This window comes from Grampus griseus (genome assembly GCF_964374135.1).
Source record: "Grampus griseus genome assembly, chromosome: 1".
Classification (NCBI taxonomy): Eukaryota; Metazoa; Chordata; class Mammalia; order Artiodactyla; family Delphinidae; genus Grampus; species Grampus griseus.
In genome coordinates this window covers 21717414-21738109 of record NC_139017.1, presented here as the reverse complement: position 1 = coordinate 21738109, position 20696 = coordinate 21717414, and the positions used below count along the sequence as shown (strand labels likewise).

At 39.4% G+C, this 20696-nt stretch overlaps 1 protein-coding gene across 2 annotated transcripts in view; it reads left to right on the top strand.

The window, feature by feature from the left end:
• Nucleotides 1-1903: 1903 nt before the first annotated feature.
• The window catches only part of NVL (nuclear VCP like), a 97892-nt gene continuing 79099 nt past the window's right edge, over nucleotides 1904-20696 (top strand). The window contains exons 1-10 of one of the 2 annotated variants that reach the window (XM_082660598.1): nucleotides 1904-1979; nucleotides 5605-5678; nucleotides 7439-7491; nucleotides 7578-7677; nucleotides 11669-11726; nucleotides 12486-12758; nucleotides 15408-15540; nucleotides 15734-15810; nucleotides 16338-16472; nucleotides 18448-18549. In XM_082660598.1, the coding sequence (XP_082516724.1) occupies nucleotides 1923-1979; nucleotides 5605-5678; nucleotides 7439-7491; nucleotides 7578-7677; nucleotides 11669-11726; nucleotides 12486-12758; nucleotides 15408-15540; nucleotides 15734-15810; nucleotides 16338-16472; nucleotides 18448-18549 (1062 nt within the window). In that variant the 5' untranslated portion in view covers nucleotides 1904-1922. The remainder of the gene's footprint in view (nucleotides 1980-5604; nucleotides 5679-7438; nucleotides 7492-7577; nucleotides 7678-11668; nucleotides 11727-12485; nucleotides 12759-15407; nucleotides 15541-15733; nucleotides 15811-16337; nucleotides 16473-18447; nucleotides 18550-20696) is intronic. The other variant, XM_082660599.1, reaches the window with a different exon arrangement.

The following is a 20696-nucleotide window of genomic DNA, read 5'->3' as shown; positions in this document are numbered from 1 at the left end:
TACTGGTAGGTATTCAGTAAATACTTGTTGAATGAATGAAAGGAGGCTTCACTGGGTGGAGATTTTAATAAAAGGAAATATCAGGAAAGGCTGTAAGGGAATGGTTAGCTAGGATGCTGAAACTCATAGGCTGGCCAGGAAGGACATTGTAGATAAGAGGAAATGTCAGTGAAAGCAAAGTGCTGTGTATAATTTATTTATCTGTTTATCATTATTACCTTCCAATAGAACTATAAGTCCCATAGAAGCAGGAATCTTTTCTGTTTCTTCATAGCTGTACTCAGTGCCTGTGACATAGTAGGTCTTCAATAAATATTCATTGGCTGAATAAATGCAGGCAATGCTGCTTAGCTAAAAGCAGAGTACCTATATAGTGAAGAAGTAGGAAATGAAGTTGGAGCCACGTTGCCCAACGTTTTGAATATCAGAGTGAGAATCTATACTTCATCCAGTATACAGATAACAACCATTAAAAAGAACAGTGTTATACTCTAAACTCTGAACAGAAAGTAAGTCAGTGGTACCCTGGCTAGAAGATTATCTGTTGTCGACTGAAAAAATGCATACCCTAAAAGTTGAGGATTATGTTTTATTTGGCAGACTTACTGAGGACTATACCCCTGGGAACCAGCCTCTGTGATAGCTGTGTGATCCAAAGAGGTAAGGGAGGAGCCAGGATGCATAGGAAGTTTTGCTGAAAACAAAAACAAAAACCTTTAGTTGAACATCAAAAGATTACCGCTAATCACAAAAAACAGACATCTCAGTCAATGATTTTAGTGCTTTTTTATGTACGGGAAGATGCAAGAGTCTGGCCTTATTGAAATTATACCTTTGATATGCACCTTAACTATCTAGGGTCAGTATCCTGTTTTTCTCCATCCTGAATTCCTCTCAGGGTGCACCACTGGGGGCAGCAAGAGTGGCTGATGGCTTTATGGCCACAATATCCTTTGTTTACTAAAATGGCAGGCAACATGCTTTAGCCACACTGTCAACATCTCACCATCTTCTCTTAATTCCATCACTACTTAGGCCACACTTAATATTGTCATAAGCCAAGTAAGCCTCAAATAAGAATACTGAAAACACGATTAAAACAAGCAAACAAACAGAAACTAAAGCCAGTAAATTTTTTGATAATGGTTCCTTTATTTGTGTCTCCTTCGCTGCAAGATGAACTTCTTGCGGGCAAACAGATACGTTTAATAAAATTCTGGGCAGTTTCTAAGCCAAGATGGAGTCTGCCACTGGATGTGCTCAATGAATTATCTGTCGAAAATACCATAATAGCAAGTAATTTCCAAATGTAACAGATGGTTTGGTTATCTGGGTAAGCTAATCTTTCCTTCTCTTTTGACACCAAGCCCCTTTGTCGGGTCTCAGTAATGCGCGTCACTGGGTGGGAAAGCAAGCAGCAGGGTGGCGGTGTGTTTTTATCCTGATCTAATCGTCCCAAGTATCTAGTTTTTGTTTTGTTAAGATTCTAAGTCAAGATTAACTTTACATTCGCAAACGGTGCGCCTGGAACGCCTAGAATCTGACAACCGAAACCGGCTACAAACAGATGCGTGGGACCAGGCGCCCGCACTAACCTCCCCGCAGACGCCTATGCGCTTCACCTCACAGTTGGGAACAATAAAGTTGAGCGTGTTCAAACAGGTCCTTGTCTTCCAGGGCCTCTCGGACAAGCCTGTAAAATAAGACTCCTAGAAACTCCCTACTGCTTTCAAGTCTTCTCTGTGTGTTTTCGGTAGTTTTTTTTCCTCACTCGCCATACAAAACTCCTGAGGGGAACGGCACGGGCTAGGCCGGCTTGGGGAGCATTTCTCGGAGAAGCCGGCCCGGCGTTCGCCGCGGGCAGCCTCGGGGAGGCCCTCGGTTCACGTGAAGCCCAGGCTGCGGCGACGGAAGCAGAAGCGATGAAGCCCAGGCCCGCGAGGTTTGTGGATAATAAGCTGAAGCAGCGCGTCGTCCAGGTGTGTATCCCGAACGGCCAGGCCTCACAGTGGTCCGCGTTCGGTGCCCAGGGTCACCGCAGGCCCCTTCTCGGGGGGCTCCCAGCTCGAACCCGATTAGCCGCCTGCTCTAGTCTGGGTGCGGGCGTGGAGCTGTTGACAACTCCGCTTCTTTGCGAGCGGTTCGAGGCCTTCCCTTCTCACTGTGGGTCGGGGTTTCACGGAGCAGCCCGAGACCGTGGGAGGCTGCGGCTTGATGGGGCCCAGCCCGGATCTGCTTGACCTCAGTGCAGATCAGCAAGGAGAGTGCAGATGGCCTTTGAGTTTAAATCTTCCTGTCTTGTGAAGTAGGGACGGAAACATTCTTCGAAAGCCCGTGTGGGCGAAGCGCTTTGGGGGCCATGAAGAATACGTAAATTTCCATTCTCAGGAAATTTGGGGTCGGGTTGGGACACAGTAAAAACAGGTACTCTGGATCTGACTTTATAATGGGCACTTTACCTACGGTTTTTTTTCATTTTCATAATCACCAGTGGAATGCATTGTGTGGTAAATGTCTTGGAATGGTATAGTCAGCACGCAATCTTAGTTAGAAAGAGAGACAGATACTTTAAGAGCTATATACTCTCCTTCTGTCTCTTTTACTTTTCCGGCCACTGTACAGTCTCCTTTTTGGATCTGTCTCTTCCTATCATCTGTTGGAAGTGCCTTTGAGCACCTGTGCTCTTACCTTCTCTTCCGTTATCCTCGTACTTCTCTCTTATCCATCCACACTTCTAGGTGATCTCATGCAGTCTAGTACCTTTAAATACTATTTACACATTCATGACTTCTAAATTTATATTATAATCCAATGCAGATTTTATCTTGAATTCCAGATTGATACGTCTGGCTGCCTACTCAACATCTCCTCTTGAGTGTCTGATAGATATTTCAACTTAACGTATACAAACTAAACTTTTGATATTCTCCTCCAAACCTGTCCTTTCTTAGTGTTCTTTATCTCAGTAAATAACATCCATTTGTTAAGGCCAAAAACCTTAAGACTCATTCTGACTTTTGCTTCCTGTAACCAATTAATCAGCAACCTATTTGGCTTTACCTTCAAAATATACTTCAAACCTAACCACTTTTTACCATCTCCTCCAACATGCTAGTCCATATCACACTCCCTATTAGAGTATTGCAGTAGCTTCCCAATTGATCTCTCTAATTCTGGTTTTACTTAAAGTCTGTTCCCCACAGAGCAGCCAGGAAGATCCTTTTAGAGGGAAAATTGGAGTTTGCCAGGGCCCTGCTCAAAACCCTGTGGTGGACTTTCAGACGTTTGGAGTAAAATCCATCCGAAATAGCCCTATGTACTTTGGCCCCATCTACCTTTTTGTCCCTTTCGATCTCTCCCTTGATTGCCTTGTCTTACATACACGGACCTTCTCAAACATGCCAAGCACAGGACTTTCGCTGTTGTAGTTCACTCCGTCTCAGTTACTCTTCCGCTGGATGTTTGCACAACTTGCTCCTTCACTTTATTCAGGTCTCTGAGCAGTGACTCCTAATGGCTAAATCCAGTGGCCTCTTCTCAGTCCTTGCCACACTTGACTGCTCTTCAGCATTTGACATTAGCAGTTTTCCTCTCTTGCTTTTACTTTGGTTCATTATAAAAGTAGTAGGTTCTTATGGTTTAAAATAAAACCATAAGAGGGAGGGTATAAAATGAAAAGAAAGAATTCCTTTCATCTCCACTCCATTTCTCCACAGGTAATCAGGGAGAGTTTCTGTTGTATCTTTCTTAAAATTTTGTATGCATATATGCCCTTATAGATGTATTAATTTTTTTTAATCACACACATGGGCTCATCTGCATCTATTCTGCTGCCTGCTTGTTTCACTTAGCAGTATGTTTTAGACATCTTCCCACAAGTAGTACACTTGCCTCCTTTTAACTAGCATATTAGTTATCTATTGCTGTATAACAAATTACTCTAAGACTTAGCAGATTAAAGTGGTTTTAGTTCTGTTGCGTTTTGGTTTGCAGTGGGTATGAGATATACATGTATATGTATAATTCAAGATTAACTGTGGTAAATGACAGCATGTTACAGGAGTTCAGAGAAGGGGAAGATTAACAAGAACGGTCCAGCTGTGGATACCTAGTCTCTTGTCATTGGAGGCATTTATGCAGAGACTGTTCTTATGTGTTAGGGATCCTTGAGAAGAAATTGCTGTATGAAATGGGGAACCTAGACTGGATAACTAGCAAGTAGTGAAACTTGAGAGTTGATGGTTAGACCTTCCAGGTTTGAAATCTGGCCGTGTAACTTATGTGCTGGTGAGCAAGTAACTAACCTTTTAAAGCCTCCTATAAAATGGGGGGAGATTGACATCTACCTCATAGCATTGTGAGTACTAAAAGAGATAATGTGTAAAAGGCCCCTAGAACAGGTTTACCAGGCCCTTAGTTTCTTAGTAATTTTTTTCACGATGCTACTAGGCCCAAAGTAATACCTAATGGGTTTGTTTATTAAGTAGTTAGGTTCAAGCAACTTAATAACTATTTAGTCCAAATAACTTATTAGCTTTTTGAACAAATAATACAAAAAGTGCAAGGAAAGTTAATGCATTTGTATTTCATTCTTAAAATAACCACAGTTATTTACTAGTGGGATTTGTGAGTCCATTGGGCACAGCACAACTTCTCATACCTTCGGATCAGATTGACACTGCTCCTCTCATTTCGTGTTCCACCTTGATTTTTTCTTTTCTTTTTTAAAATTAATTAATTAATTAATTTATTTATTTACTTTTGGCTGCATCGGGTGTTCGTTGCTGCACGTGGGCTTTCTCTAGTTGCGGTGAGCGGGGGCCACTCTTCGTTGCGGTGCGCGGGCTTCTCATTGCGGTGGCTTCTCTTGTTGCGGAGCACGGCCACTTTGATTTTTATTACAGCAAATGCTTAAAAAGCCAGTTTTGCAAAGATATGACATCATCAAAAGGTGATTTAATATTGCAGCTGTGAATTGTCTCAGGCTGGTACAGTGGACCCTGGAACAATCCGGGGGTGTGGTGCTGACCACCTCCCCCCACCCCCACCCCTACTCAGTTGAAAATCTGTGTATAAGTGTACAGTTGGCCCTCCATGTGTGGTTCTGCGTTGACATATTCAACCAGCCCTGGGTCACCCAGTACTGTAATACATATTTATTAAAAAAATCTGCTGTAAGTGGACTGGTGCAGTTCAAACCCGTGCTGTTCAAGGGGCAACTGTAGTTCCTGCACTGTTGGACAGATACCGAATATTACCGTGTTCCCTCAAACTTAAATTATCCCTCGGTGCTCTCACAAGTTGAGTGCTTTGTTCTGGTATATTTGGGAACCTAGGGTATAAGAAGCCCTCACCTACTTACTGCCTTATAGCTATCCTAGTTATTATTGTTGTGTTGTCATAGTGATTAATAATGTTAATTAAATTCTTTGATTCAGATTTGATAATTATTTGGTGATTTTTATTTGTATTTCCAGTATACTTTATTAATGGAGAGTTTACATTAACATATGACATGTTTGAGTAGCTCAGTCGCTTACTTGTCGATTAAAGTCACTGAGTTTGAACTATATTGTCTTGTATTTATCATGTTTTCTGTTTTAGTACCTCACCAGTAACCGATGTGGCAAATATGTGGACACTGGAGTCTTAGCATCCGATTTACAAAGAATGTACAGGTAAAGAAATGTAGTCTCCAGATTCTTGCTTTTCTTTCCTACCATTTTTAAAGTTTACATCTTGCCTAAATTTCCAACCGATATTAATAGCCGCTGGCAGTAGTTCACCAGTCCATACGTTTAGAATTCAGTTTATCTATACAAACATTTATCAGGCACTTGTGATGTGTAAGGAGCCGTCCTTGTTGCTAAGGAGAATGGCTGCTTCTTATGTTTCGCACACGACTCTGGTCAGGAGTATACTGCTTTTCCTGCTTCATTAAAAAATTAAAACCGTTAGGCATGATCTCCCTCAGTCTCCTGACTATCTAAAAATGTGTAGTAGTCTTTGAGTAGTCTTTCCACTGAAGATTAAATCCTCCTTTTGTGCCTCTAATCCCACTTCTTCTGCTCTGTTGCCTCTCTAATTGTCTCTGCTTTGTGTATTTCACTATTTCTATTTTCTTGACTTCCTTAGTCTGTATATTAGTTTGCTAAGGCTGCTGTAAGAAAGTATCACAGAGTAGGTGGCTTGAACAACAGAAATTTTATTTCCTAATGTTGTGGAGGCTCCAAGTCCATGATCTAGGCATTGTCAGGGTTGGTTTCTTTCGAGCTCTCTCCCTGGCTTACAGGTGGCTGTCTTCTCCCTGTGTCTTTACATGGTCTTTCCTCTGTGTGTGTCTGTATCCTAATCTCTTATTTTTATAAAGACACCAGTCATGTTGGATTAGGGCCCACCCATATGACTTCATTTTACCTTATTTACCGCTTAAAAGGCCATGCCTCCAAATGCAGTCACATCCTGAGGTGCTGGGGTTAGGACTTAAAACATACGAATTTTGGAGGGACACAGTTGAGCCCATAACACTCTGCCCTCTTGCCCCCCACATTCATGTCTTTATTGTTTGCACATATACTCCCTCCATCCCAGCGGCCCTGGAAGTCTTAACCAATTTCAACATCAACTCTAAATCCACAGTCTCATCTGAATATCATCTAACTCAGGTATGAGTGTGACTGGAAGTATGATTCCTCCTGAGGCGAAATTCCTCTCCAGCTGTGAACTTGTGAAGTCAGGCAACAAGTTATCTGTTCCCAAAATATGATGATGGGACAGGCATACGATAGACATTCTCATTCCAGAGCGGGGAAATTGGGAAGAAGAAAGGGGTCATGGTCTCAAGGAAGTCCGAAACCTAGCAGGGGAAATTCCACTAAACTTTAAGAATAATCCTCTTTGACTCAGTGCTCTGTCCTGTGGGCTCACTGGGATGACTGCCCTGCCATTTGGAACCGAGTGGGAGACTGTGCCTCTCCCTGGACCTGTGTCCTCTGGGCGCGTGGTATCAGTGGCAACCCTGACACCTTCGGAGCCTCCTTTGTAGTCATTCTTTCCTTTTTTTGAAGGATAAATGTGTTCGCAGCTGCATTCCTCTTTTGGCCTGCCCTGTGGAATCCAAGAAGTCCAGTGGCCTTCCTTCATTTCATCCCTTCTCTGTCTTCTTCAGTACAAGCTGGCAATGTTGCTGCTGCTATAACCCTATTTCTAATCTAGAAAAATTACACAGTTGTAAAAATATAAACTCAGAAGTTGTTTGAAAATAGGTTTATGGTCAGTGTGAATACAGTGACATAATTATATATTCAGTGTGAATACAGTGACATAATTATATAAATATATATATATGAGAGCAAATTTATATTCTCAATTTAGATTGAGCTTAATGGGAAAATATTGGTGGAGACCACTGTACTAAACTTCTGGTTATGTTTTTCAGTATAGACTATGGTCGAAGAAAAAGAAATGCTTTTAGGATTCAGGTAGAAAAAGGTGAGTCTTTTAGTGTTAGAGCTGCATTATTAATAAAGTCATAGAAAGAATTGTTTTAGCTCATGGCATTTTTCTTTTCGTTTCAGTATTTAGCATAATTAGTAGTGAGAAGGAACTTAAGGATCTACCAGAATTAGAAGATGAACATCTGGCTAAAAGAGCAAGACACGGTGAAGAGGATAATGAGTAAGGATTATAGAATGGAGACATTTTTCCTAAAACATGAACCTGATCACGTTACATTTCTACTTGTAAAACTTCAGTGGCTCTTCATTGCCAGTGAGGCCCAGCATGATACTTACCTGTCCAGACTTTTACCTCAGACCACTGAATGCTCACTGTTCCCCAGAGAGGTCAGCTTCTTTCTTTGTGCCTTTGTGTGGGTGGTTTTCTGTAGCTGGAATGTTCATTACCCCTTTTGGAACTTTTATTCAGCTTTCAAGAGTTAGCTTTCTTTTTTGGGGTGGGGGGGTTATAACATCTTTATTGGAGTATAATTGCTTTACAATGGTGTGTTAGTTTCTGCAGGAGTCAGCTTTCAAAAGGCTATGTTATTGCTTTTTCACGCCTTTTTGGACTCCTCCTTTCTCAGCATTTCCTTAACTCTTAGTTATAGATATTTAGTGTAGCATGTCTATCATATTATATTGAGAGTATTTGTTTACGTGTTTGTGTTACTAACAGAACTGTCTCATTAGCTCTCTTTTTCTCTGCCCTAATACAATGCCACATACATAAAAAGGTACCAATTAATTTTGTGTTTAAGAAGTAATATTGTTGGGGCTTCCCTGGTGGTGCAGTGGTTGGGGGTCCGCCTGCCGATGCAGGGGACATGGGTTCGTGCCCCGGTCCAGGAGGATCCCACGTGCCGCGGAGTGGCTGGGCCCATGAGCCATGGCCGCTGGGCCTGTGCGTCCGGAGCCTGTTGCTCCGCAACGGGAGAGGCCGTGACGGTGAGAGGCCTGCGTACTGCAAAAAAAAAAAAAAAAAAAAAAAGCAGTGATATTGTTGAGTTTTTTATGACTGTCTTGCAGTAAAATTGACATACAGTAAGCTGTACTTTTTTTTTTAAGTTCCTTTACTCTTTTTTTAAAATTTTATTTATTTATTTTTTGCTGCGCTGGGTCTTGGTTGCTGTGCGTGGGCTTTCTCTAGTTGCGGCGAGCAGGGCTACTCTTCATTGTGGTGCGCGGGCTTCTCATTGCGGTGGCTTCTCTTGTTGCGGAGCACGGGCTGTAGGCACGTGGGCTTCAGTAGTTGTGGCACACGGGCTTAGTTGCTCTGAGGCATGTGGGATCTTCCCAGACCAGGCCTCGAACCTGTGTCCCCTGCATTGGCAGGCAGATTCTAAACCACTGCGCCACCAGGGAAGTCCTAAGCTGTACATTTTTAAAATGTACAATTTGTTGGGTTTTGACATGTGTATATACTCTCATTAAACCATCACCATAAGCAAGTTACTGAACATATCCAACCTCACAGGGTTTTTTTTGCCCACTTGCAATTTGTTTCTCCTTGCATCCCTGTTCCGAGACAGCCGTTGATTTGCTTTCTGTCACTATATGTTTACATTTTCTAGAATTTTATATAAATGGAATCATAGAGTATGTACTTTAAAAATTTGGATTCTTTCAGGATAATGATTTTGAGGCTTATCAACGTTGTGTGTATCAATATTTCATTGCTTTTTATTGCTCTGTATGTATGTATATGCCACTATTTTTTTACCCATCTACCTGCTGTTGGACAGTTGGGTTGTTTCTACTTTTTGGTTATTACAGATAAAGCTACTGTGATAACTTATGTCCAGGAATTTGTGTGGAAAGTGTTTTCATTTCCCTTCGTAAATACCTGAGAGTGGAATAGCTGAGTCACCTGGTAACTGCATATTTAACTTTATAAGAAACTGCCAGACTGTTTCCAAAGTGTTTGTGCCATTTTACATTTATATCAGCAGTATGTGAGAGTTCCACTAGTTCCACATATTACCAACATTTGGTATGGTCAGTTTTTAACTTTAGATAGTCTGTAAGTATAATGTTAGCTGTAGGTTTTTTAAATAGGTACCCTTTATCAGATTGAGAAAATTTCCTAATATTCCTAGTTTGCTCAGAGTTTTTATCATGAATGGGTATAACATTTGTCTAATGCTTTTTATGCAGGTATTGAAAGATTTTATTATTGGCTTTCTCCCCTTATTAATTTGGTGAATTACATTGATTTTTGAGTGTTAAGCCAGTCTTGCCTTCTTGGGATAAACCCTACTTGGTTCTAATATAGTATTCTTTTTATATATTTAATTTTTTTTTAAATAAATTTATTTATTTACTTTTTGGCTGCATTGGGTCTTCATTGCTGTGCGTGGGCTTTCTCTAGTTGCGGCAGGCAGGGCCTACCCTTCGTCGTGGTGTGCGTGCTTCTCTTTGCGGTGGCTTCTCTTACTGCAGAGCATGGGCTCTAGGCGCGGGCTTCAGTAGTTGTGGCACACGGGCTCAGTAGTTGTGGCGCAGAGGCTTAGTTGCTCCACGGCATGTGGGATCTTCCCAGACCAGGGATCAAACCTGGGCCCCCTGCATTGGGAGCGCGAAGTCTTGTCCACTGGGCCACCAGGGAAGTCCCGATTTTTGCCAGTTTTATGGGCAAAAAAATTGATTGTATTATTTTTATTTGTAATTTTTTGAAAACTAGTGAGGTTAAGTTTTTTGATTGTTTCATGTTTCCTTTGTGAATTTCTTGTTTATGGGTTTTATCTCTCATCTGAGAGCTATTTGAATTTTCCTTATTAGTTGTCAGAGCTCTTTGTATAAAATAGCACCTGTTTTTCTATGTATTACAAATGCTTGTCACAGTTTGCCATTTGCCTTTTATTTTTGTTTATGGCATCTTTTAATTAGAGGAGTTTTGCATCTTTACCTAGTCAAGTCTTTCTACCTATTTCTTTATGGTTTGTTTATGCTGATGTACTTAGAAAGACCTCTGTCACAAGAGTGTATAGAATAATTACCTATACATTTTTCTTGTGTCTTTATGGTATTTCATTTAACTCTTTATAATTAATTTTGTTAACTTATAATTAATTTTATTTGTAGGGCATGAATTGTAGAGCAAAACATTTTTTTTCCAAGTATTTGAATAATCCACCTTTTTTTTTTTTTTTTTTTTTGCGATACACGGGCCTCTCACTGCTGTGGCCTCTCCCGTTGCAGAGCACAGGCTCCGGACGCGCAGGCTCAGCGGCCATGGCTCACGGGCCCAGCCGCTCCACGGCATCTGGGATCTTCCCGGACCAGGGCACGAACCCATGTCCCCTGCATCGGCAGGCGGACTCTCAACCACTGAGCCACCAGGGAAGCCCAATCCACCTTTTTTAACTTGATTAGAAATGCCCCAGATTATACTGATTGAATTTAATGAATAACGAAACAATTCATGTCTTAATTATAAAGGTGGGCGTAGAATTTATATAAATCTTTTTACTTAGGAAAGGTCCATTTCTTGTTTATTTTCTAAAGAAACTATATTAAATGGTAACAGAGTCCTATAGTTACTTTAAGCTATTAGATATCAGCTGTCAGTTATAATGAACTGAGATTGCAACTTCAGTTTGTAGTTACTAGGATTTATAGTTGTTTTTGGCCGTATTATATGAAAAACTCTTTGTACCTTCATTTCTCATGAATGGACTTGGAGAAGTTGCATTTGGTTACATGGCTTGGTCCTGTTGAATTTGTTACTCAAACTGCTTTATCATGGCTTGCTGGAATATTTCTTCTGCTGGCATCTCACGTTCCTAAATGAGACCCTTGGATCTGATGGGAATTTGTATGTCACTTTGCTAGAATAAAGATAACCACAATTTATTAAGCGTTTACTATGTGCTAAGGACTTTGCAAGCTTTCATTTAATCCTCTGTTAAGCCAGTGAGATAGACATTATTTATTATCTCCATTTTATAGATAAGGAAGCTGAGGCTCAGAGAGGTTAAGTAGAAGCTAGTAACTTCTAGAAGCTAGAAGCTAGTAAAGCTGGATTTTGAATCCAGATTTCTCTGATTCCAAAGCCTGGACTCTCACTACCATAGTATTTTGCCTCAGTATATTTTCTTGTTTTGGGAAGTAATTTTTTTGGGATGTGGGAGAAAAGCCTTTACAATGTTTCTTTTCTTCTTTTTACTGAGGTATAATGAAAGCTATTCTGATGATGATTCAAATATGGAAGATTACCCAGATCCACAGGTAAGTCAGATATTTAATGGACCAACTTTGATTTTTTAAAAATCATTATGAATCCTTCTTAGAAAAGATCAATAAGGAATAGAATAAGAGACTTTGAACATCTTCATCAGTAAATAATTGAATATTTCTGTGTACAGCCTTGATGAACCCTTGGATTGGCCATCCTTCCAGTATTTGTGTGTATAGCCTATTATATAGTGGAAAGAAGGGAAGAGGATGGCCAGAAATATGGGCAGACAAGAAAAGAACGGGCAATTAATAGTAAAAATGGAGAAAAGAATACCTTTTCTGCCAAAGAGCTGGCATTGACAATAAATAGGCTTGGATTAAAGGGAAGTATGGGAATAATATGTGAAATTATTTATAATTTTCTTTTTTTTTTCCATTGATAATTAAGCTTTTGAATTTATTAACTAAGTCATGATGATACTGTTATATTTGATCCAGTTTTGAATTGATATTTGATCCAACTCATTTTCATTATATTTCATTCTATTATATTTTTTAAAAACAACCATTCTTATTTGGTTTTATTTAACTGCTAATTATGAATTTGTACATTAACTTGGAGTGGAGGGGGTACATCTTTTTGAATAGTAAATGTTTGTGAATTATCCTATTGTAAACTCCTGTATTTTCTGACTGCAGTTGTTTTGAGAAGAGGTGTTGAGAGGAAAAAGTAGAAAGCTTCTTAATATAGGTAATCAAACTTTCATGAGTACCTATTGAGTAATTTATGCTAAAATCATGTTTCTACAGTCAGCAAATCAGATGAACAGTTCCCTGCTCTCCTTATACCGGAAAGGAAATCCTGATTCTGTTTCAAGTACTCCTGACATGGAGCGAAGAGAAACCACGATTTCAACACCACGGATAACTTCCAAAACAGGCTCCATTCGTTTGAAGACCCCTGCCAGAGGTTCTGAAGGAGGATGGTTTATTGACAAAACCCCGGGTGGGAAGAAAGACAGTTTTTTCTCAGACCTATCAGATGAGAAAAGTAATGATAAGAAGCCGATCTCTGAGATAGAGGTATTTTTATAGTGGAATTTTAGCCCCACGTAGTTGGAGCACATTATACCCTTTTCATTGAACGTAATATCAGGCAGATTCTTGTGTTTTGTAAAAGACTTAGAAACTTTGAGATACATGTAGAAGTTGATCACTTCCCACTACCGTCATCATTTTCATCCTAGTCCAAGCCTCTACTCTTTCTTTCCTTAACTATTGAAATAACCTTCCAACTGGAGTCTGCTTCCATTCTTGTTCCCCTAGTTTATTCTTCACACAGAGATAACTTTTTTACAAGTTAAGTCCGATCATTGTCATTCTTTTATTAAAAACTCTCCAGTGGCTTCATTCATTCTACGGTCAGAGATCTTGCAGTTGCCAGGAAAGCCCTATATGATTTGGCTGCCCTGCTGCCCTCCTCCCCCACCTCCCAGCGTTGCTTCAGCCACAGCTGGGCTGTTTCTAGAATATACCAACCAGGGGACTTCCCTGGTGGCACAGTGGTTAAGAATCCGCCTGCCAATGCAGGGGACACGGGTTCGAGCCCTGCTCTGGGAAGATCCCACATGCCACGGAGCAGCTAAGCCCATGTGCCACAACTACTGAACTTGTGCTCTAGAGCCCACAAGCCACAACTACTGAAGCCCGTGTGCCTAGAGCCTGTGCTCTGCAGCAAGAGAAGCCCACAACAAAGAGTAGCCCCGGCTTGCCACAGCTAGAGAAAGCCCGCGCACGGCGACAGAGACCCAACGCAGCCATAAATAAATAAATAAATTTATTTATTTTTAAAAAAGAAAGAATATACCAAACCTTCTCTCACTTGGGGCATTCATACTTGTACTTTCTGTTTAGAACATCTTTCCTGAGATTCCTGTGGCTCACTCCATCATTTCTTCACATCTCTTTTCACATGTAATCTTCGGAGAAGGGCCTTCCCTGACATGTAAACTAGCACATCATTGGATACTTTGTTTCCTAACCCTGCTTTATTTCTTTTTTTTTAAAGTACTTAAAAAATTACTTATTAATCCCTTGAGGGATTAATGACATAAATGGGTACACTATGAAAATGGACAAAATAAGTAGACACTTTTTTTTTATCTTTTTAAATTGAAATATACCATATATAAAGAAAAGTAAAGCTTGATGGATTATCACAAAGCTAGCATAATTGGACATAATTCTTTTTTTTAAAATTAATTTATTTATTTTGGCTGCACCGGGTCTTAGTTACAGTATGTGGGATCTTTAGTTGTGGCATGCGGACTTCTTAGTTGCGGCATGCAGACTCTTAGTTGTGGCACGTGTGTGGGATCTAGTTCCCCGACCAGGGATTGAACCCGGGCTCCCTGCACTGGAGCGTGGAGTCTTACCCACTGGACCACCAGGGAAGTCCCCTGGACATCATTCCTACCTGATTCTTTTAATGCATGGCAAAGAGGGGGTTTAAGGTAATCTGTCTCCCGGTAGAGTGGCTGTCTGTGCTCTGGGGCTTGCTGTCCAGTGTGGGAGATATTAGCTACATGTGGCTGTTGAGCCTTTGAAATGCGGTTAGTGCAAATGAGGAACTGAGTTTTTAATTTAAATTTAAAAACTAATAGTTCAGTTATTAGAAAACTTCTAAGTATACTTAGAATAACTTCTACTTTTTCAGCTGTAAATTTTATAAAATCTAAATACAAATCTAAATACAAAGTATTTCCCATGAAAATTTAGTGTCTGACTTGAGATGTGCAGTAAGCATGAAGTATCCATTGGACTTTGACGACTTACTACAATGTTTTACAAAAACAATGTAAAACATCTCAATAATTTTTATACTGACTATATGTTGAAATAATAATGTTTTGAATATATTTGGTTAAATAAAATAGATTATTAATTTCCCCCCCAAATTATTTTCCCTTGTTTCTTTTTTCCTTTTTTAAATGTGGCTACTAGAATATTTAAAATTACATATGTGGTTGGTATTATATTTCTGTCGGATGATGCTGCTCTAAGTGGTTTTCAAGCACCAAGCCCTTTGATTTGGCAAAACCTCTCCCCTCCCCTTTTGAATTATTAGTGGGCCTTTTCCAAATCTATTTACTTTAGTCATTTGTCTCTAAAGAACATTATTATCGTTGGCAAGGTCAAGGGAAAAACTTGACCCTTATGTTGAATTATACTGTTTTACGGCTGTCAGAGCAGCTCTGTCATCATATTTAATTTAGTGATTGATCAGACATCAAATGAACACCAACTGTGTAAAAGGCTCAGTGAGAAATAAAAGATGAACGTTAGTGTCCTAACTCCAACTCCAGAAGCACACAATTCAGTGACGGAGACATAGACAGGTGAGTCACTCAAATACAAGGCCGACTGTGGTAGGCTGTACTACAGTTGCAAATTTAGTGTTCTGAGTGTGAAGAAGAGATTAATTCTAATTAGAAGAATCAGGAAAGGAGGTTTTCAAATGTTAGGATATAAAATGAGAATTAAGGCTATGGAAAAGGACATCCCCAGCAGAGATCAGCCTTAAGCAAATAGGTTGGGAATAGCTAACAGGTGAAAGTGCTAGGGCAGGAATGATTTTTTTAATAATGCCCATCTTTTAAAAAAACATATTGGCATTATAATTCCAAGCATGGCACATTTAAATTTCCTTCTCCCCCCCCACCCCACCCCCAGAATTCAAAAGATTCTTCTCTTCTGGAGAGTAATAAAAAAAGAAAAGGCAGGCTAAACAGCAAAAGAGGCAAAAGGAAGAAAGAAGATCTTCAGGAAGTAGATGGAGAAATAGAGGCTGTCCTGCTAAAGAAAGGTGAGACGCCAGTCTTGTGGGTGGTGGCAGCTGTGTTTGCTCTGAGAGAGGCATCATGATTCCAAGCTATTTTGCATGGGGGACCTTCTGTGTGCAGAGACATTTACTAGAATTGTTTACTTAAAGATTATTCAATATAGTTCTGATTTGCTACTGAATCACTAATCCTTTCACCTCCTTTTTTGTTTACCAGCTAAAGCCAGGGGGCTAGAATTGCAGATCTCCAAGGTGAAGTTTGAAGATGTTGGAGGCAATGATACGACATTAAAAGTTAGTTCAAATTCAGAATTTCTACCTTAGATGGATATGGCCAATCAGTTATTCAAACAAAGCCTTTCTCTTTTTATCTAATAGGAACTGAGTATAGAAAAGAAAGCCAGGAAGGTGAGAAGGGCAAGCCTGGCTGTACTCTTCAGGGTAGTGAGGGATAAAAGAAACATGTCTTCAACTTTTTTCACCATTTTAATTATAGTGTACATAAGATACATGCTTTATAAGGAGTATTACTTTAACAGTTGTAAAAGTTACTATTTTTTGGTGTTTGTTTCAGTTACAATCTAGTTACTATTCATTGTATTTGCAAGGTAGATATTATTACAGCTTAGGAAATGGAAGCTCAGAGAGGGTATTGCTAAAGTCACAGGACAGGTACTAGAGCTGGGATTCTCAGGTGTAAGCCTAACGCCTGTTCTCTGTCTACTGTACTTTGCTGCTCCAAAGAATAGGTCCTTTCATTACACATTGATCCTTTCTCTTTGGGGCTGTGAAGATCATCATTCCTATTTATTCCCTAACAGGAGGTCTGCAAGATGCTCATACACATGCGTCACCCAGAGGTGTACCACCACCTGGGCGTCATACCCCCACGCGGAGTTCTTCTTCATGGACCACCGGGCTGTGGGAAGACGTTGCTTGCACATGCAATTGCTGGGGTGAGGTTTGCTGACACTTGTTTGCTTTTGTAATTTTTGTTGTTACTCGTTTTTATTTTTTCTCTTTGGTCACCTTGAACCACACTTGGCATATTCTCAGGAGGACTGATCCTTTCTTCATTTTTTTACCTCTTTTCATGCTGCTATGTGTGAGATGCTGTTTTAATGTATCCAGTTATTTATATGGCAGGGGTTGGGTGGGAAGCAAAATAATACAGCTGTAAACAACTCTTTTTTTAACCACACAGTTTACATTTTAGTCACTTCTCTTTCTCTTTAAGCCAGTGGTTCTCAAGAGCAGTAAAATAAGAAAACTGAAGATTGTATTGTCCATAGAACTAAATATTCAGAATTTCCATTCAGAGTCATGTTTTTATCCTTTTTAGTGTTAAAATATCTTTTCTAAAATGGTGATACTAGGTACTCACTTGGCAAAATAAAAAGCAATCTTAATTTTAGTCCCATCAGATTTCTTGGAAACTGTGTTGGATGGTAAAATGCAAAATGTCCAAGTAACTTCAGTTTGAAGAATAGCATACTATGCCAATCATTAACAGATAGTGCTCTATGAAAGCAAATTATTTTTATAGGAGAACTTGATTGATTTACCTCATTTATTCATTTATTGAATAAATCTTTTGTGTGACTGCTGCATGCCAGACATTGAAATATAGTGATAAGTAAAACAAACTCGGTTGTTATCTTTAAGGAGTTTTTCAATCAAATGAGAGACAGACATTAAACAGTCTTTCACACAAATAAATGTTGCTCATGATTACAATTACAGTGAGTGAGTGGGAGACACAGGTGTAGAATGCTATGTGGTATGTTGTTGGTATGTTGTCTTAAGCCAAGTTAAGAGTTAGGATCAAAGAGAATATCATTGAGGAAGTGAAATTTCAAGATAGCCAGAAGAATAGTAGGGTTTAGGCAGGGTTGCTGCCATCTGTATTGGTGGGACGGTGGTAGTTTCTCTTCCTTTACTTTAAGAACCTGCCTCCTCTGACTAGTAACTGGCTATTTCTGTGGGTTCAGGGAGGGAGAAACGCCGGTGGGGTGTGTGGGAGACCACTGTGTCACACCCCCCTGCTATTTCCTTTCCAGCAGATAAATAACAGATGAAGTTGTTTTGGCTCAGCTCTAAGTGGGGGCAAACATATTTCTTAAGATTCAAGACCCTTTATTCAGAAGAGATAATAACAGTTTTATAGTGATATCTACAGAGTAAAAACAAGTAGAAGGTATCCAGTCATAAAGAAGATGTGGCACATATATACAATGGAATATTACTCAGCCATAAAAAGAAACGAAATTGAGCTATTTGTAATGAGGTGGATAGACCTAGAGTCTGTCATACAGAGTGAAGTAAGTCAGAAAGAGAAAGACAAATACCGTATGCTAACACATATATGTGGAATTTAAGAAAAAAAAAGTGTCATGAAGAACCTAGGGGTAAGACAGGAATAAAGACACAGACATACTAGAGAATGGACTTGAGGATATGGGGAGGAGGAAGGGTAAGCTGTGACAAAGCGAGAGAGAGGCATGGACATATATACACTACCAAACGTAGCTAGTGGGAAGCAGCCTCATAGCACAGGGAGATCATCTCGGTGCTTTGTGACCGCCTGGAGGGGTGGAATAGGAAGGGAGACGCAAGAGGGAAGAGATATGGGAACATATGTGTATGTATAACTGATTCACTTTGTTATAAAGCAGAAACTAACGCACCATTGTAAAAAAAAAAGAATAAACCATTTCTCTATCATCAAAAAAAAAAAAAGGTATCCAGTCAAAGTGTTTGGATTAAATTTTAGATTTTTAGGTAATGTTTTTCATTGGACCAACACAAGATGAGGTTCCTCAGAAAATTGGTCATTTATAAAATGTAATTTTGAGAGAGGGACTGAGTGAGGAAAAAGTAGGGAAGTGAAAATTTGACAATTTGGTCATTCTTTTATATATTTGTGCATAGGAACTTGACCTTCCAATATTGAAAGTAGCTGCTACAGAGATTGTATCTGGAGTATCTGGAGAATCGGAACAGAAGCTGAGAGAGCTATTTGAACAAGCTGTGGTGAGTCAGCTAATGGCTCTAATTTTAGGTGTTCAAATATAAGGCTACGTGGAAGATCCTATTTTCTCTAACGCTGGTATTTGTTAACCTGTTCACTGGCCATTCTTTTCTAAACATGGTAGTTTGTTACTCATGGTGGCTAAATGTTTAAAGTAGATTAACTAACATAGACTGTTGGATAAAATAATCTGTTTAATCTGAAAATAACGTAATTGGTGAGAAGTTCTGGGCTGTCATACCCAATAGCGATATGCTGAAAGGAGATTTTCTTTGTGATACTTTTTTCACTTTTACTTTCCTTAACGTAGGTTTGACCGAACAACCTGTAAGCAGTGTGAACATTTTTAACATTTAAGGATTATCACATTATAAAAGCACCCATGGACATGCCAGGATAAACTCTTCTCTATTTGTATAATTGAAGCTGTGAAAAGAAAATTCTGTTACCAGAGAAATTACAGATTGGATATTATTCTGATTATAATTCATGTTATCAAAATTTGGATGCTTAAGAACTTATGAGGAAGATGACATTTGTATCTCATGAAAGTTTTATCTTCAGTGTAGTGTTATGGTTAAATGTACTCTCAAGTCAGAAACATGGGTTCAGTTCCTTATGCCACCACATACTAATTGTGTAATCTTGGGCAAGAGATTTAACCACTCTAACCCTTAGTTTCCTTACTAGTAAACTGTTAATAATACTACTTAAATCTCATGAGGTTGTTGATTGTATTAAATGAGAGGGTTCATATAAAATCTTTAATGTAGTGTTTAGCACACAGCAAAAGCCAAAAACGTTAGCTATGACGTGCTCACTTGAGCAGTCACTAGTCATCACTGGTTGAAAACTAAAAAATAGCAAAAAGTTTAAATTTATGTTGTCATCATTTGCACCCCAATTATATAGGGCCTGGTGAACATGGCCAATGCATCTGAAATGCAAAGCTGATGGGAAATTAGAAGAGAAAGTGTATTTTATCAGTACTTGAAAATGTTTTTTTAAATGGCAAGAATGTAGCAAAATTTGTTACCTAGTCCAAGCTAGTATTGTTTGCTGCCGTAGGCCAGTAAATGGGGAGACAAGTTGTTGGAGCAAGGAATAGAGACTTTATTTGGAAAGCCAGCCAACGAAAAAGAAGGCTTCTTTTATTCTAAAATGGGGAAGAGGTAAAGTCCTGGTTCTGGTCAGACCCCAGAAGGGATGTGTTGATTTTTTCCTTCCTGCAGTTATTCACACAGGTGAGCCTGGTCAGGATGTTTCCTGTGACTTAAACATAGACTGTCATTGGAAAAGCTGTGGATGCACAAGGAAGGTGCAGAGGAAGGGTGGGAAGGGTACTGTGCAGAGCAAATCTAAATTCTTTCAGGTGTTACCTGTTTTCCAAAATGAGCTTGATTTGATTGTTAATTGGCACACAGCTGGAAGACAAGTAATAACTTTCGTGTTTATGGTAAACACAATGATGAATGAGGATAAAAGAGGCAAAGGGCAAAATTAGTTTGTTAGTTGTGTGTTTATATCTCTCTCGAACCAGTACTGAGCTGGTACTATGCCTAACAGCAGATGCTCAGTAAATGTATGGTCTAGCTCCCCTCTTTCCTGGACCCCCTGTTTCCTGATGAAAGTCAGTACAATAAGGTATGTGTGAATCAGAGAACAAAAAGGTAAAATCAGATCAAATCGTTCTTTGTTGAAAACTACATGCTTGCTTTAGGCTAAATTCTGATGACCATCATTTATTCTTTTTTCCTTTTTTTCTCATTCAGTTTTCCAGAACATTGACAAATACTATTGCCCTTGCTTTCTGAGACCTTTGCTGTCTGTAACTTTACTCTTTTGTAACTGGGTAATGTGTCGAGCAGTCAGAGGTTCTCCTTTGCAAACATTATCATGAAGAGGATTGGAAAGAGAGGCAGCTAGTGGCAGGCCAAATTTCTTTCCCTTTAAAATGCAGTGGTTCACACACTTTTTAGATATCTTAGCCAGGCTGGCAGTCTGACTCTTAGCATAATCAGTGTCGCTCCTAACTAAATAACTAAGGATGAGCTGTGCTTTAGATTGTAAATCTACATCTTTTTATTTAAATTTCTCATTTTAACTGATTCTTAATCTGTTTGTTTTTTATTGTGGTAAAATATATTTA